The 16,153-nt window shown below is 38.5% G+C and overlaps 2 protein-coding genes across 3 annotated transcripts in view; one reads left to right on the top strand and one right to left on the bottom strand.

The window, feature by feature from the left end:
- LOC134217653 (uncharacterized) overlaps positions 1–16,153 on the bottom strand; it is a 91,410-nt gene that overhangs the window by 63,691 nt on the left and 11,566 nt on the right. The window lies entirely within an intron of this gene.
- The window catches only part of LOC134217654 (carbohydrate sulfotransferase 11), a 91,502-nt gene that overhangs the window by 73,394 nt on the left and 1,955 nt on the right, over positions 1–16,153 (top strand). For both annotated transcript variants that reach the window (XM_062696464.1, XM_062696463.1), the window contains exons 3-4: positions 2,652–2,919; positions 2,978–3,183. In XM_062696464.1, coding sequence (XP_062552448.1) covers positions 2,652–2,919; positions 2,978–3,183 — 474 coding nt within the window. The remainder of the gene's footprint in view (positions 1–2,651; positions 2,920–2,977; positions 3,184–16,153) is intronic.

Below are 16,153 nucleotides of genomic sequence, written 5' to 3'. Positions count from 1 at the left end.
AAAAAATGAGTCACGAAAAGCAAGCTCTGTGTTCACAAATTATGTCCTATGCTTTTATAGATAATAAAAAGAAATTTAATTTACGTGTCATTTTTCAAAATAACGAACAAATTTGAAGGAATTGTTCACCAGAACAGCTGTTCACTGCTAGCTAAAACAAATAAATATTCGCATGTTAGAACAGCATTCAAGTAGTGCAGAAAAAGGATGAACAATCATTCAATATAACGTATAGTTCGATATAACGGACAACGTTGAAATCGAAATTTACGTTATATCGAAGCTCACCTGTATGGCCAAAACTGGTACACACCTGTCCAAATGCCAAATATTATTTTCATTGATGCTGTCCACCATAAGTGGACGTTCAATGCAAACATTTAAAAACGAGAATGCCTTAGGACATGTTTGGATAAATTTGATCCGCACCGGGTTTAAGTGTTCAACAATAGAGGAAAATTCAAGCCGTTCAAAATTTGCAATTTCTCGTTCTTGCTAATGATATCGCCAGCGAATGATATCGCCAGAAAATAAGGCAATATATTTTTCATGTACATATGTGCCGTGCACCTTAGTCTCCCTGGCAGGGGCTTTTCAAATTCATTTACACTAAATTTAAGGAAAATCAACTGAAAATCCAGCAAGATTTTATTTTTTTATGTGACCTCGATATCGTGGAAAACCTTCACAAGCCTAATGCAACAATGTACCTTCGTACTTCAAACAGCCATTCTTGACATGCCTTTTTTTCAGCAACTCGTCCATAATGCAAAACGATTACTGTGTAAATGCCATTAAGAGCACGTGCTGTAGTGGGCGATATGCCCGTGTCGTGTCCATATTTACCTACCATCATCCACTGGATGGGATATGCTTACGAAGGCCTCCTCTCCGCCCAGGATTAAGCAAACTGATGAAAATTTTGTGGCCGCACTACATCGGGCCGAGCCCGTCACACCATGCTTCATTGAGCTCTCCAGTTGGATGACAATGAATAGATGATACCGTGCCATGAGGAGTGCTTCATGCACACCACACTGACTGGTAAGGCGAACAGGTCGACTCGAATAGAGTAAACTCATTCCAGTGGAAATCCATAAACGTTGAGCAGCGAAGTTGAATTTTCATCAATTTTTGTAAAAAAAATGGAAATAGCGTTTTTATCCGTAACAGTACTCTGCAAATTTTGAAAGTAAGGAGATACGAGTTATTTTATGTTTGCAAATTTGTATGGAAATAAAAATTCAACTATGGATGAAGGGAAGCTGAAAATCCCGGGAAATTATTTTTTACCACGTTAAGCTCAACGTATGATCTGAAGACAATTCGCTTTTTGAATTTTCCGGATTTCAACCTGCTTGAGAATGTATGACCTCGAAAAACGAACGGTGGTGCACCCACAATGTTTTCATTGCAATTACATTGTGTTCCATGAAACTGCTTTTACCCAAGTGGATCTGGTCCTTACTGACTTTTGCCTGCCAGGCGTGTTTGGTGTTTTATCTTTTGTTTTCTCAACGAGTCTCCAGTCCCCACCCCCTTTTCAGTGCAATAAGGACATATTCGCTGATGGCAAATGAATGAAAAGCTTTGCCTCCACAGGAAAACTCTTACGAAGGGTCATACATACCAGCTTATATGCCAGGACAGGCTGAGACACACCTCAAAATCGTTCACTTGTTCAGTGGTTTCATATTGAAGGCTTTTCAAGCATGTTGCAAGGATAGCCTTTGGGTAAGCATGAAAGCGTCAGTTTTTTTTCATTTCTATTGAAGCTTCATACGAATGAAGCACTCCACTCCACGTAAAAGTGTCTAGTGATGAATTCCTCATCCTTCGCCTTGTTACATTGGAGTGGAGAAACCTCATGCTTTCTTAGAAAACTTCGTTCCGAGAACAAGGCACTGAAGGCATTGTAATCAAGGTTTCTTCTCATCTGATATTTCACCGGTGTTGCTTTTGGTGGTATAATAAAAGTCCGTGGTCCTCAGAGTAATCATATTTATCAATCTACATATCCACGAAAAAACGGCTTGTTTTTTATATTTGTGAATTAAGTTTGAGACACTATGGTGAACACATTATTGATACGAAGATTCAAATACAGATAAAGGTAAAATAATCCTATGGCAGACCAAATGAAGTTCAAGAAAAACTTTCTCCTGGACTACATTTATAAAACAATATACAATTCATTATTCGTTTATCGTTGAAACTTTGCCAACCTTCACATTCCTTGAAACATCCGTTCCAGTTACGTAATATTGCAGTCATCCAACCGTTGACAGCTACAACAATGTACGTACATACAATCAAAATAGAACAACACCCCCAAAGTACAAAGGTTGATTGCCGATACACCCAGTGTGTCATATAAAACACTGGACTAATGAATAGAGTCCGGATAGCCAACGGAAATCCACCTACCGCTTCCTCCATATGATTGAATTCAATTTCCGCCGACTTCCACATCCACCAAGCAGTAACGAATGGCGGGGGTCGTTTGAAAACATCCAATTTAATTCCACCATCGTTGTGGATAGTTTTGCTCGTGTGGATGCATACATCCGGCTCCGGCTTGGCACTAGCAGCGAAAATTATCATCCTTTTACTTGCTATGTGTGTCTCATCCTTCCTTTTCTCGCTTGCAGTACGGTACCAGTACTAATGGCTCCCGACATCAGCCCCAGTTCCATGCGGTGCACCATCCTCCCCCGGTCGTGGTTCATCATCAGCAGCAGGAACAACTCCGGAAGCACCAGCAGACACAAGACCAACAGCAGCAGCTTCAGCAGAAAGCCATTAAGAATAGCACTAGCAACCAATATCTGATAGATATGGACTACATGAAGCACAGGATGGAGGATCGCGTGACACGCCTAATCGACAAGTGCACAGAATATAGACTAAATGAACCGAGTGAGTACAACGATGTTTTTATTGCCTTGGAACAGTTTTTTTTTAACCAATCTTCCAGAGCAAACCTACAAACCCAAAGCGTGGGAATATCTCATCAATCGCGAGTATCACCTGGTGTGGTGTAACGTGTTCAAGGCGGCATCAACCTCGTGGATGTACAACTTTAACCTGCTGGCCGGTTACACGCCGGAGTTCCTCAAGAAAACCAAAGATGTGCCGCTGCAGCTCGCTCGACAGCGGTATCCCCGGCCCTCGGTGGAAGTGGTAAGTTCGATAACATGAACCGTCATTTTTTTCCTTCCACGAACGAAGCACGCTGTGTTGGAAATTACTTATATTTGTCGACTCTCTACATCTCGATATCTCTCCCTCACGGTATACAGAACACGTCTTTCCCTATGTCGATGGTTTCCTTGGTCCCTTCAATCTACATACATTAAATGTATTATTTTGTATAAATTTGTATATTCTACAGCACGATAACCTCCCTATCTCGATGTCTCTCTATATCGATGTGTTCTGATCATATTTTGTTCTCGATTCACTCTCATTATGTCGATATGTTCAAATTTCTAGGCTACTAGACCCTTTTTGGACAATAACAAACAGATCAACAACAAGAAATGGCATTTGTTTTATTGTCGTTTTTCGTAGCAACGAGCTTTTTTGGATCTAGTACCCATTTCAATTTTCCTTCCATTCCTCGATCTCTCGCTATCTCGATAGTCCCTTCAATATCGAGATGTGGGTATGTAAATGTGGGCGACTGTAAAAGCAAGCTCAATGATTACAGCATTTTTATCGGGGTTCTTCCTGTCGAAGTAATTATTTTTCGCTAAACGTTCACTATATCTGACCATTTATCATTACGCTCGATGCAAAACAATAATTAACATGAAATAGGGAGCGGGACCATTTGGGCAGTACCCCCTATTCCCGTCCGCAACGTTAATAACTCGACCGCGTTCCAACCAAATGGCTTGATTGTTTGTACATCACTAGATACGACAGAATGTAATGCCAAGAAGAAGAAGAAGAAGAAGAAGAAGATACGACAGAAACTAACCATATGTACTAAAACAAGTAATTCGGTTGTAATGCGCTCGAGTAATGAACGTTGCTGACGGGAACAGGGGGTGCGGCCCAAATGGTTCTCTACCCTAAATCTTGAGGGTCAACACCCCAAAAAGCCCTTTGCAGTTAATGCATCGTCCCCAAAAAAAGCGAGATTTTCTGAACTTAGAACGTTTGAGAGACGTTTTGTCAGAAAGCTTTTCCATTGTAGAGACCGAAAAAAATGCCAATTTCAACTGAAAACATTTTTGCCTTTCTCGTACAACAAAGTTGTACCGAAAGGCTATCATTTCACTCCGAAAACGAACTTTTGATAGAGACCCATATTGTTATATACCAATCGACTCAGCTCGACAAACTGAGCACATGTCTGTCTGTCCGTGTGTATGTATGTGTGTATGTGTGTATGTATGTGTGTGTATGTGTGTGCACAAAAGCTATAAAAACATTAGACAACTTTTCGTATAGTAGTCCTTCACCGATTTTCTCGCAACAAGTTTTATTCGACAGGGGACAAAGCCTTGTTGATCACTATTGAATTTAATAACAATCGGTCATTGCGTTTTAAAGTTATGAAGAAAATGGTACATCGGACCATGTAAACCCCATATAAGTTTGGTGTCTCAACTGAATGCGAGAAAGGCACCACCAACGCAAGGTGGATTAATCTGGGTTTTTTTATTTAAAATTGCAGGCGTTACGCAGGCTTGTTAACGTACTAAACTATCGAAACTATTTTACGAATTACGAAATAAAATGTATGATACTTGACACAAATTCACTTGAATATTGAAAACATAACTATTTATAATGATACGATAATGCGATACGAAAGTATACTTATTTTTCTGATTTATTTCATAAAAACAATTAATATTAATTGAAGAACGTACAGTAGCATGCACAAAAAATTTTCTCAGAAAAGCAAAAACGTACAAATTTTAAGGGATTCCGAAGATTTCTTCAGAGCAAGTCAGATAGCAAATTGAGACATAGTTAGATAATTTTTTCACATGCGTTTGTGTGCAAATTCCCAAATTTACTAACATAAAAATCTAGCTTATTTTCAAAGTATTAAACATGATTAATTTTACAAAATTAGGTCTCCATAAGGTAAAATACATGTTATTACCGAAGGCTATTGAGTTTCATCCAGATCAAGGGTCAATCTAGTTAATTGTGGATTATTTAATATTGAGATCTCTGAAAATTACGAGAATATTATCATCGTTGAAAAATTACCAACGTTGTTCAATCCTACGGCCGCCTGATGGATATGCACATCGACTTACAGTGCGTTATCATGCGTTTTATTGTCACTCAACCCGTAAAATCCGTCTATCGGTAGGCAATTAATTTTTAACTTTACACGCTCAGTTGCCGTGGGAAGTTGAGTAGTTTTATCTCGATTAAAATACTGGGGAAATATTTCCATATGGTTAAGGAAGGGTCAAAATCTTACTGTAGGTGGATTTTTTACATTATTTTACAGGCCAAGTGTTTGGCCACAAGGTTTAGGGTCATTTGGACAAATGCCCTTTGGCCGAATGTCGTTTGGCTGTGTGCCATTTGGCCGAATAGTTGAAATGCGTTTACTCATTTAAGTGTGTGGAGTGAGAAGTGAGATGTACGAAGTGAGTAGCGAAAAGTAGGAGTGAGAAGTGAGAAACTAGGTGTACAAGTACTGAGTAGTGAGTAAGTGTAGTAAGTAAGTAAGAAATGTGTGGTGGGAAGCAAGAAGTGAAAAGTGACAAATGCGAAATGAGTAGTGTGAAGTTAATGGTAAGACGTGAGATGTGATAGGTGAGAAGTGATAAACGAGATATCGAGTAGCAAGAAATACGAAGCAAGATATGACAATGAAGAATAAAAAAGAGGGAAAAAGAATAAAGAAAGAAGTAAGAAGGAAGGAGAAAGGTAAAAATGTAGAAGAGAGAAGAAAGAAAGAATAAGGAAAAAGGAAGAAGCAAGAAGAAATAAGGTCGAAAAAAGAAGGAAGAAAAAAGAAAAAGTAGAAACAAGTAAGGAAGACGGAAAAAGGATAAAGGAAGAAGAAAAAAAAGAAAAAAACCAAGAAGAAGCAAGAGAAAGAAAAAAAGAGAAAAAGGAATAATGAAGAAAAAAGGGGTCGTTCAAAAATGATGTCACCCGTTTTAGGGGGGAGGGGGTATATGATTTTGCGACAGTACATGCATGTACAGTACAAAAAGCATGACAGAGGGGGGGTGTTTAGAAATCCCAAAAAGTAGTGGACGTCATATTTGAATCGCCCCAAAGAAGGAAGAAAGAAGAAGGAAAAGGAAGAAGATGAAAATAGAAAGAAAGAAGACGGAGGTAGGAAGAAAGAAGGAAGGAAGGAAGGGAAAGAAGAAAGGTGAAAAAAAAGAAAAAGGAAGAGCGAAGAAGGAAAAAGAAAGAACGAAAAAAAAGAAGAAAAATGAAGTAGTAACAAGGAAGAAAGGAGAAGGAAGAAAGAGAAAAGAAGTAGGAAGAGGAAAAAAGAAGAAGGAAGAAAGAATAAGAAAGAAAGAAAAAAGAATAAAGAAGAAAGATGAAGAAAAACCCAAATTAATCCACCTAGCAGTGATGATGCCTTTCTAGTGCATTATAAAATATATTGAAAAAATCACTTTAAAAAGGTCAAAAAAGCTCTTTGGGGCCCGTTCGGGCCCGTTTTCAATAGCAAACAACTCCCTGTCGAATGCAACTCTTTCCTTCCAAAGCATGAAACAAAATGGCAGCAAACGTAACGAGCGCACGAGAAAGCATGTACGAATGCGATTTTTATTTCCAACGATGAAATTTATACAACTGTGTTGATGCGAGAGGATAAAGTCATCGGCTTCGGGTCTCTAGCGCGTGTTAGTTTTCGTGTTCCACATTTGAAGCTTTGGAAAGCTTTGCTTGAGAGGTTAGCATCATCAATAGACTAACGCAAAATGAACTCCCCCAAGAAATTATGACGTTTGAGCGGGTCGCATAATGAACGCAAAATGAGCTTTTGTTCGAGAAGACGACCCGCTCAAATGTCAAAATCCATCGAGTGAGTGAATTTGATGAACTCCTGCACAGGTGTATAAAGCACGAAAGAAGCAACACAAACTTTAATGCTGTCAGTTATATACACGGTGCGAAATTTATTCACCGAATGCGGAAATGCTACACCCTTAATTTGTTTTACTCAATATTGTGCGGTTACTTGCTGAGTTTTTTTTACTTTATTAAACTTTTTTTAATCTACAGATTATATTCAACACCATACTTGCTAAATGGACACGGTCGGTTAAAGTGGCTGGTCCTTAAAGTGTTCGTGAAAGTAGTCGTTAGATTATTCGCTGTTGGTTTGAGCGAGACAGAGTATATGACAAAAAAATCAACCAGCAATTTGCGGTGATTGGTTCGAAATGAACGTTTGTCAGCAATGGAATAATTCATCTAGAATTTCTACTAGATGGCTTTTTGCTGTATACTATATATACTATAAATCTCGTATAACTTTTCAAAAGGACCTAAGTAACATTTTTTAATGAATTAATTTGAGTACTGTAATCAACAGAACAACATGTAAGCTATTGATTGCAGTATTCAAATTAATTCATGAAAAAAATGTTACTGCTGTAAAAAGAAAAGTGCATACTTAGGTTTTCCAAATTTTATGCAGACTATCTTTTGAAAAGGGTCAAACTTATTTTTACTGATTTTTTCAAATGGATATAATCGAAAAACGACGCTTCCTACAAAAAAGTGTTGTATGGGTGACTGTCGCAAAATCATTCAAACTTTCTAATAAAACTTTTTGAAAAACTCTAAATTGAACCCTACACTAAAAAAAATCGATTTAAAAAAATTAAAAGTCAATTTGCATAAAAACGCTCTTTTTGATTTGGACGAAATTTTGTCTCAAGATAGGTGATTATATTCCCTACCAACCGTCCATACATCGCAAGCTGGGCACTTTTAAGGGAAAAAAGTTTTTCTAACAAAAACTTTTTCTTGACGGAATTGATTTTTTTCAGTGTCTTTAAGGGGTGGATTTAACATATGTATACATACATACTCATATTAAGTATTCCTGTACAGTCAGGCAGAGTACAATGTTTTGGTAGTAACTGGGCGCAACTAAAGAAGCTAATAATGGAATATAATATTTTTTGAAGATATAAACCCCTTTTTAATGTTTATCTCAATTTAAAAACAAACTTTATTTAGTGACTAAGTTATACAAAGTATCATAAAAATAGATTTGCTTGGGGTTCTATCACGATGGCTTTTATTGGTTTAGTTTCAGATAAAAATACACTGAAAATAATTCCGACAAGAAAAAGTTTTTGTTAGAAAAACTTTTTTTCCTTAAAAGTGCCCAGCTTGCGATGTATGGACGGTTGGTAGGGAACATAATCACCTATTTTGAGACAAAAGTTTATTCAAATCAAAAAAGGTGTTTTTTCGCAAATCGACTTTATAATTTTTAAACTGATTTTTTCCAGTGTAGGGCTCAATTTGGATTGTTTACGATATTTTATTAGAAAGTTTGACTGATTTTGCGATGGTAACCCATACAACACTTTTTTGTGGGATGAGTCGTTTTTCTATTATATCCATTTGAAAATATCAGCAAAAATTTTGGCTCTTTTCAAAGGATAGTCTAGATTAAATTTGGAAAACATTCTTGGGAAAAAAATATATTAGCTCTTTTAGTGGAATGTATTCAACCATCTAAGACGAATTAAGCACTCTCCATTTAATTCCACCAGTTAATTTTCGTTATCTTTGCAGATACGTATTTCGACCACAACTGTGTGGTCGTCTTCAGTGTCTCGTACTTGACTCGACTTGAAGAAAACAATCGCAACTTACACTATTTATACTACGCTAGGTACCTAATCTAATCTTATTTGCCTAATTTATTTACCTATACAGTAAATTACTTTATTGCTTAGGTAGAAACTTGAAAAGCCAAGAGCTGCCATTTCCCTGATCCTTATTCAACAGCGCTGTTTGTACCTATCGGTGGATTTCCAAACTCTCAGCTACATCGAGTTTCCATGGGGAAGAGACATTTCTTAAGATTTTAATATTTGATGCCGTAATTGGGTGATTTTCCTTATACACATGCTCTGCTACCTTAGATCTAAATTCGTAATGTAATCCCTTATCGTTTTCTCTTTTCGCCTTACTCACTTCCGCCATATGTTCCTTGAACCTTATATCAAATGATTTTTTTGTTTGGCCTACATAGATTTTTTCACATTGGGAACAACTTATTTTATAATTATTTGATGCCGTTTCTTACTTCTTACTTTTCACTCCTCACTTTGGACTTCTCACGTCACACAAGAATCAAGAAGAATGAAGATGGAAGAAAGAAGAAGGAAGAAAGTAGAAGGAAAAAAGTAGAAAGAAGAAGGAAGAAAGAAGAAAAAATAAAGAAGAAGGAAGGAAGAAGAAAAAAGAAGAAAAACGCAGATTAATCCCCCTAGCGGCGATGATGCCTTTCTCGTGCATAAATGTATTGAAAAAAATGTCATTAGAAAGGTTAAAAAACACTTTATGGGAATAGATCGCATGTTTCTATCATTTTGCATATTTTTGCATTAATTAATACGCATTGCCACAACCCTTTGAATTTTTTTTTCGATTTGGATTTTTTTTCTAAGAAAAAACAATGATTTTTCAATAATTCCGAAATGAAATGTCCAATCGGAACTTTTTCCAAAAATGTGAAAAAGTGTGTCTACAAAACATACACACATACAGACATCACCTGGGATCGTCGAACTAAGGCAATCGAGAAAGGCAGCAAAAAGGAAAGGAAGAAGAAGGCAGAAAGAAGAAGGAAGAAGAAAAAAGAAAGCAAAAAGAAGAAGGCAAAAAGAAGGAATAAAAAAAGGAAAAATAAAAAAGAAAATCTTGATTAATCCACATAACGGTAATGGTGTCTTCTCGAGCATTATAAGAACACTGTTTTGGCCATAACTTTCGAGACCACAGTCCAGCCTATTTTTAATTGAATGGGACAAAATTCCCCGTCAAATGCAACTTGTTGCGAGAAAATCGGTTAAGGGTAAGTGTCTGAAAAGTGAGCGAAAACGCATTTTTGGATTTATAAAATTGTATTTTGTCCATAGCTTCTGATTCCATAGTCCAATTTGGCCAATTTTCAATAGAACATGATTCTCCGTCGAACGCAAGTTGTTGCAAGCAAATCGGTTAAGGCTAAGTTACTGAAAAGTTGACGAAGCATTTGCACACACATACATAAACACAGACATCACCTCAATTCTTGCGTTGCGTTGCGTTGCGTTGCGTTGCGTTGTAACGGAGTATTTCGTAGATTGCATACTGATAGTTGTCATGTATATTCTTTACCTTTCTTACCCCAATTGCTTATGGATTTCTATTTGGGATTCAATGGAAATCCAATTGGGGGTCAAAAATGATAAAACATGAAAGCTATCATTGCCGGCCACGCCCATCTTCTCCGTTACTAGGAAAGGGAAGGAAATGATGATATGACATCTACTTAACGAGAGGCCAGCGACTCACCGACGCCCTCATAGATGTCAAGGAATTGGATGGTGGGTAGGGTATGTGGTTTAGGAGTATCATTATAAGCAAATGATAGAAAATTTGTGGAAATACGTTGGGAGTGACTTTGCTAAGAAATTTATGTCACTCCATTATCCTTGCCGATTTATGTCACTCCATTTTCCTCGGATGGGGCGAAGGTATTAGCCTTGCCCTGGCTAATAGCCTAGGTTTAAGCGCCTTTGCTCGCTCTCTGAAACGAAAAAAGAGCAAAAAGAAATTAAATTCCCCTTCCCCCCTGATATGATAATGATTTTGATCACTCCATATTTTCCTTGCTTGGAATCGTTCTTTTTCAATAACTCCCGTCAAAACACAATTTAGTGAAATTGCTTACCACAAATTTTTCGCGAAAAGTGAGTGAGGAGTAAAAATGAAGAAACGAAAAAAAATCATCAAGAAACCCAATTTTCGTTTATCTCCCAGGCTCATTATAGAGAAAAGAGGAGTGAGTCAAAGATGTTTTTCACCACAAACTACGAAACATTGTCCATCGACCAGAAAACTGTATGATTTAGTCTTTAAACCAAATCTTCATATTGTATCATCATTGTACACGATAATTATTGAATTAACTATAGCCCACATTTTAAACGTGTATAAAAGAACAATTGTAAAAAATACGGTTTTAGAAAATGTAAGTAATAATTTTTGTTTTTTTTTTATACATATGATGAATTTAATTAAAAAATTTAAGTAAATAATATATATCAGAATAATGTGAAATGGCAATAACAATATGAGATGTAATTCAACGAACTGAAGTTGAATAGTAATGATAACCACGGGTGTTGAGAATTTTCTGCCTTCAAAGTCGTTAGACAGCTGGCCAAATCCGTTAAAATTACCAGTTCATTGTGGAAGTTCAGGGTGGCAGCAGTTGTCTTTGAGGCGTAGGCCTTCGCCGAAAATACAAGCAGTAAAAAGAAGGAAAATGAGCACAAAGCGTATATCGTCTCCAGCATAATAATAAAAACAACTGGACGGTTGATATTCGTGGGTGGAAGAAAACAGCACAAATAAGAAGAATAATTATGATTTGAAATGAGGGAAGAATCATCTCAATATATGAAAATCTAAATTCTTCGGTTATGGTTAGTTTTAGGTAAGTGGATGAATGAAACAAAATGCGTGGACCTAGTAAAATATTTGAAGATATACATACAATAACATACATAATACTGTTATTGGACTCCATACTAAGTGTACTTAAGCATAAACATCAATTAAACTCTCAATTTTTTCAGATAAAAGCCGACAGCCTCTTGGTACCAAATAAGATAAAGTATGGTGACCGCATAGCTTGGTAAAGATTCACACAGACATCACCTCAATTCTTCGAACTTAGTCGATCTGTATATAACACTATGGGTCTCCGGGTCTTCTATAAAAAGTCTGTTTTTGGAGCGAACATATAGCCTTTCCGTATACTTAGTATACGAGCAAGGCGAAAAGAAAGAAGAGAAAAGAAGAAGAAAGAAAGACGAAGAAAGAAGTTCTCTGTTCTCAGTTTTTAGTTCTCAGTTCACTTTTCACTTTCTGCTTTTCAATTCTTACTTCTTGCTTCCTACTTTCCACTTCTTACTTTTAACTTCCAATAATATTTTTTAATCTATTTTTTTATTTCACCCTTGAGGAGGCATTAGTTGGTTTGGAAAAAAAAATAACCTAACTACTATGTTATTATTTATTTAGACTAAGGCCGAAGTGGCCTGTGCGGTATATAAGAGTCTTCTCCATTCGGCTCGGTCCATGGCTTCACGTCGCCAACCACGCAGTCTATGGAGAGTCCGCAAGTCATCCATCTGATCGATCCACCTTGCCACCTTGCGTCGGATCGTTGTCGAGAACCATTTTCACCGGGTTACTGTCCGACATTCTGGCTACGTGCCCGGTCCACCACAGTCGTCCGATTTTCGCGGTGTGAACGATGCAATAGCAGCTCATGCAACTCGTGGTTCATTCGCCTTCTCCATGTACCGTCCGCCATCTGCACCCCACTAATATGGTACGCAGCACTTTCAGTAGTTGGTCAACCCCAGGGGCTTTGTTGTTCTTCAGCCGGCCAATCTCCTCCTGGATTTCCTGGAGATCCGGAGCCGGTAAAATTATGCACAGCGCGCGTTCTTCGTAGTGCTGCCGCCACCTTTGGATCACCTCACGCTCGTTCGTAAGAAGGTTCCCGTTTATGTCCTTACACATATCAGGCAGTGTCACGTGGCCCTTACGTGAACGGTTCAACTTCTCGTAGAACTTTCGTGCGTTATTAGCACGGTACAGTTGCTCCGTCTCTTCACGGTCTCGATCTTCCTGCTGGCGCTTTTTCTTCCGGAAAATCGAGTTTTGTCTGTTCCGCGCCCGTTTGTATCGTGCCTCGTTCGCCCTCGTGCGGTGTTGCAGCAATCTCGCCCATGCTGCATCTCGCCCATGCTCTTCCACTAACTGCTCACATTCGCCGTCATATCAGTCGTTTCTCTGATCCGAGTGCACCGTGCCAAGTGCAGCGGTTATGGTGCTACCAATGGCGGATCGTACACTCTCCAGCCATCTTCAAGAGTCGCTGCGCCTAGCTGCTCTTCTGCTGGGAGTGCCACTTCCAGCTGCTGCGCGTATCCTCCAGGCGGCTTATTGGGCCTGCGCAAACCTCCTGTTTCGTCGGAGGGCCTTCGTGTCAGGTCTGTTTTGTGTCCCACTTAACACCAGGACTTGGGCTTGTGCGCTTTGAGCGGCACACGGTTGCTTTGGCGTTGCCTACTTGCGGATGCATGCAGCTTTTTATAGGAATTCAACAGGGCCCACTGTCAAACCTCACCACATCCTAGGCAAGCCCCACAACTCGCAGATGGCCTGGAGAGGGATCGTCAAGCCCTTGGACATAGTCCCTGCTGCCCGGAATTGACAAAAACGAGAAAGATTATGTTCGTAAACGTGAGCTTCTCTTTCAAAAATATAAAGTGTGATAAGTCATTAATGGGTAACGGAAGTAATCGAAATTTGTCCACTTCTCTGAGGAAATCAAGTTCTCAGGAAGTATTCAAAATATGGTCAATGTGTAAAAAAAACTATCAAAAATGAATCTGTTGGGCTTATCTTTCGACACGTTACAACCTCAAAAAATATGCCCGTATTGTTAAATCTGGAGATCACCACTGCAGACAGAATCGCAACGTTCTGATGGATGGGTGTTAACATCGACTCTGCTACTATCAGGTGATAGCTAAACTTTGCCTAAAACGTCTCAGCCTAAAACTATCCGTCATTTGCCATTGTGCGGAGTGCGAGGAGATGGAACAGTAGCCCCGTTCTAAAAAAATGCATGTTCTATCATAAGCTCAACGCATCCCGCAAAGGCTTTGTGCCGTGAGTCAAGATGTCATGGATAAGAATGGGATGCTTAATCAAACATAAATCTTTTTTTTTTTTTCTAAAAAATCCTCCTGACTTTTGATCTTTCAGAAAATGTAGTAATTGTTTTTTCAGGAATTTAAAGAACTGTTCTTAAAATGTCTAATAAAGATTCTACCAAAATTCCTTTCGGTGTTAAAATATTTCAAAATTTCATTTGAAATCCTTAGAAAATACTTCTATTTCTAGAATTTCTCCTGAAATTTCCTCAGAAACTCTTTAAGGAATTTCTTTGAAAATTCCTTCTGGAAACCCGTCGGGAAAACAATCCATATTTTCAGGGATTCATTCCAGGAATTCCAAAATTCTTTCAGGAATAACTTCAAGAAATCCTCCTTGCTTTGGGATATCTCTCAGGAACTCCTTCGGATATGTCCGAAAAGTTCCTTCGGAAATTCTACCTGAAGGACAAATTTCAAGGAGTATAGCTTGACGAATGTTTGCGTTGCGTTGCGTTAGTAACGGAGTATTTCGTAGATTGCATTTTTTCCCCTGTTGGGTATTTTAATCACTGCGACCATTTGTTAGATCTATTGTGATATATACCCCATTTCATATAGCTTTGTCAAGTTGACGCATCATTGCTATGTAGAGCAATTGCATCACCTTGACTACCAGCGTCTTCCCAATACGGTATTATGGTTCTGATGAATCGTACTACCAAATTGGGACTTCTTCTCCAAACTTCAGAGGGTTCTATCAGCCCCCTGTTGAAGAACTGTATTTTTTTTCTAAAAATTGCCGGACAATGGCATAACAGATGTTCCGAGTCTTCCACATGTATACCGCAGAAGCGACATACATCATCTTGAAGTTTTCCTAGCAGCTTCAAGTGATAACGGCTCGGGCAATGGCCTGTTACAAGACCTGTATATGTGTTAAGATATTTTTTTGAAAGATCTAAAATTTTGCGAGTGATAAATACGTTTGGTGTGATGAAACGTTTAGACTGCCTTGCAATCACCTCGTGTTCTTCCAAATGTCCTCTATTTTTGAATGTTCCCAAGATTTGAGTTCCATTCTAAGAGAACACGCAGATACACAACAAAAAGGTTCTGGACCTATTGCATTTTCAGATTGCATACAGAAAGCTGTCATGTTATTAACTTTAACACTCTTAATCTGAATGCTTATGGAGAGCTGTTGGGGAACAGCTGTCCAATCAGAAGGCAGAGTAGGAAAAGCATGAAAACTTCCATTGCCGGCCACGCCCATCTTCTCCGTTACGAGGAAGGGTAGGATAATGATGATATGACACCTACTTAAAGAGGGGCCAGCGACTCACCGACGCCCTCATAGGTGTCAAGGAGTTGGTTGGAGAAGGAGAAGGAAATGGTCGTTTGGAATTCACCGTAAGCGAGTGACACGACCGGTTTTTGATTTAATGTGTTAGGTGAATGTATGTAATGTGAGTGTCATTGTTTATACGGCATTTGGATATGTTACTGTACTGTCGTCGTAACGATGTGACGGTGTCGTTGGGAGTGGCAAAGCTAAGAGGGTTAATGTCACTCCTTGGTATGGGACATAGGTATTTCTTCCGTATGTCCTGGTTTTTAAGATCCCCGCATACAAGACACGTCTGCGCCGCGCTCAGCAGTTTTTCTATGGGGAAATCTTCAGACGCAACGCAGACGCACCATGTGTACGAGGTTCTCAATGCCTAGGCTTAAGCGCCTTTACTCGCTCTCTGGAACGAAATTAAGCAAAAATACTACCTCCTTCCTATATCATTTAATTGATTTACATGATAATATGATGTATAGTTGATAATAATATTATTCAGAAAGATCTCACCGGTTTGTCTGATGTTAGATAAGGAGGTGCAAATATCTTCGTTTCTTCAATAATGGTAATGATTCGTATCGTCCGGGACAAAAACGAATTTGCGGAGTAGTTCTTGGAGAAATTTACGGTAGAATTTTTGGAGGCATTTCTGAAAGGATTGGATGTAACTTCTGGTGAAATTCTCGGAGGAATTTTTGAGAGAATTCCTGGACGAGTTTCGAAAGAGGTATGTGGAAAAAACAAGAAAATTACTGGAAGAACTTCCGGGGCAATTCCTGAAGAATATTCCAGAGATTCCTGGAAGAACTTTCGGAGGAATAAAATTATCAAAATATTTGAGACGCTATTCTGTTCTGAACTGAAACGCAGGTTTTAAAAT

Source organism: Armigeres subalbatus, chromosome 2 (genome assembly GCF_024139115.2).
Source record: "Armigeres subalbatus isolate Guangzhou_Male chromosome 2, GZ_Asu_2, whole genome shotgun sequence".
Lineage (NCBI taxonomy): Eukaryota > Metazoa > Arthropoda > Insecta > Diptera > Culicidae > Armigeres > Armigeres subalbatus.
The sequence above is the reverse complement of the archived record's forward strand: the minus strand, read 5'-3'. Positions and strand labels throughout refer to the sequence as shown.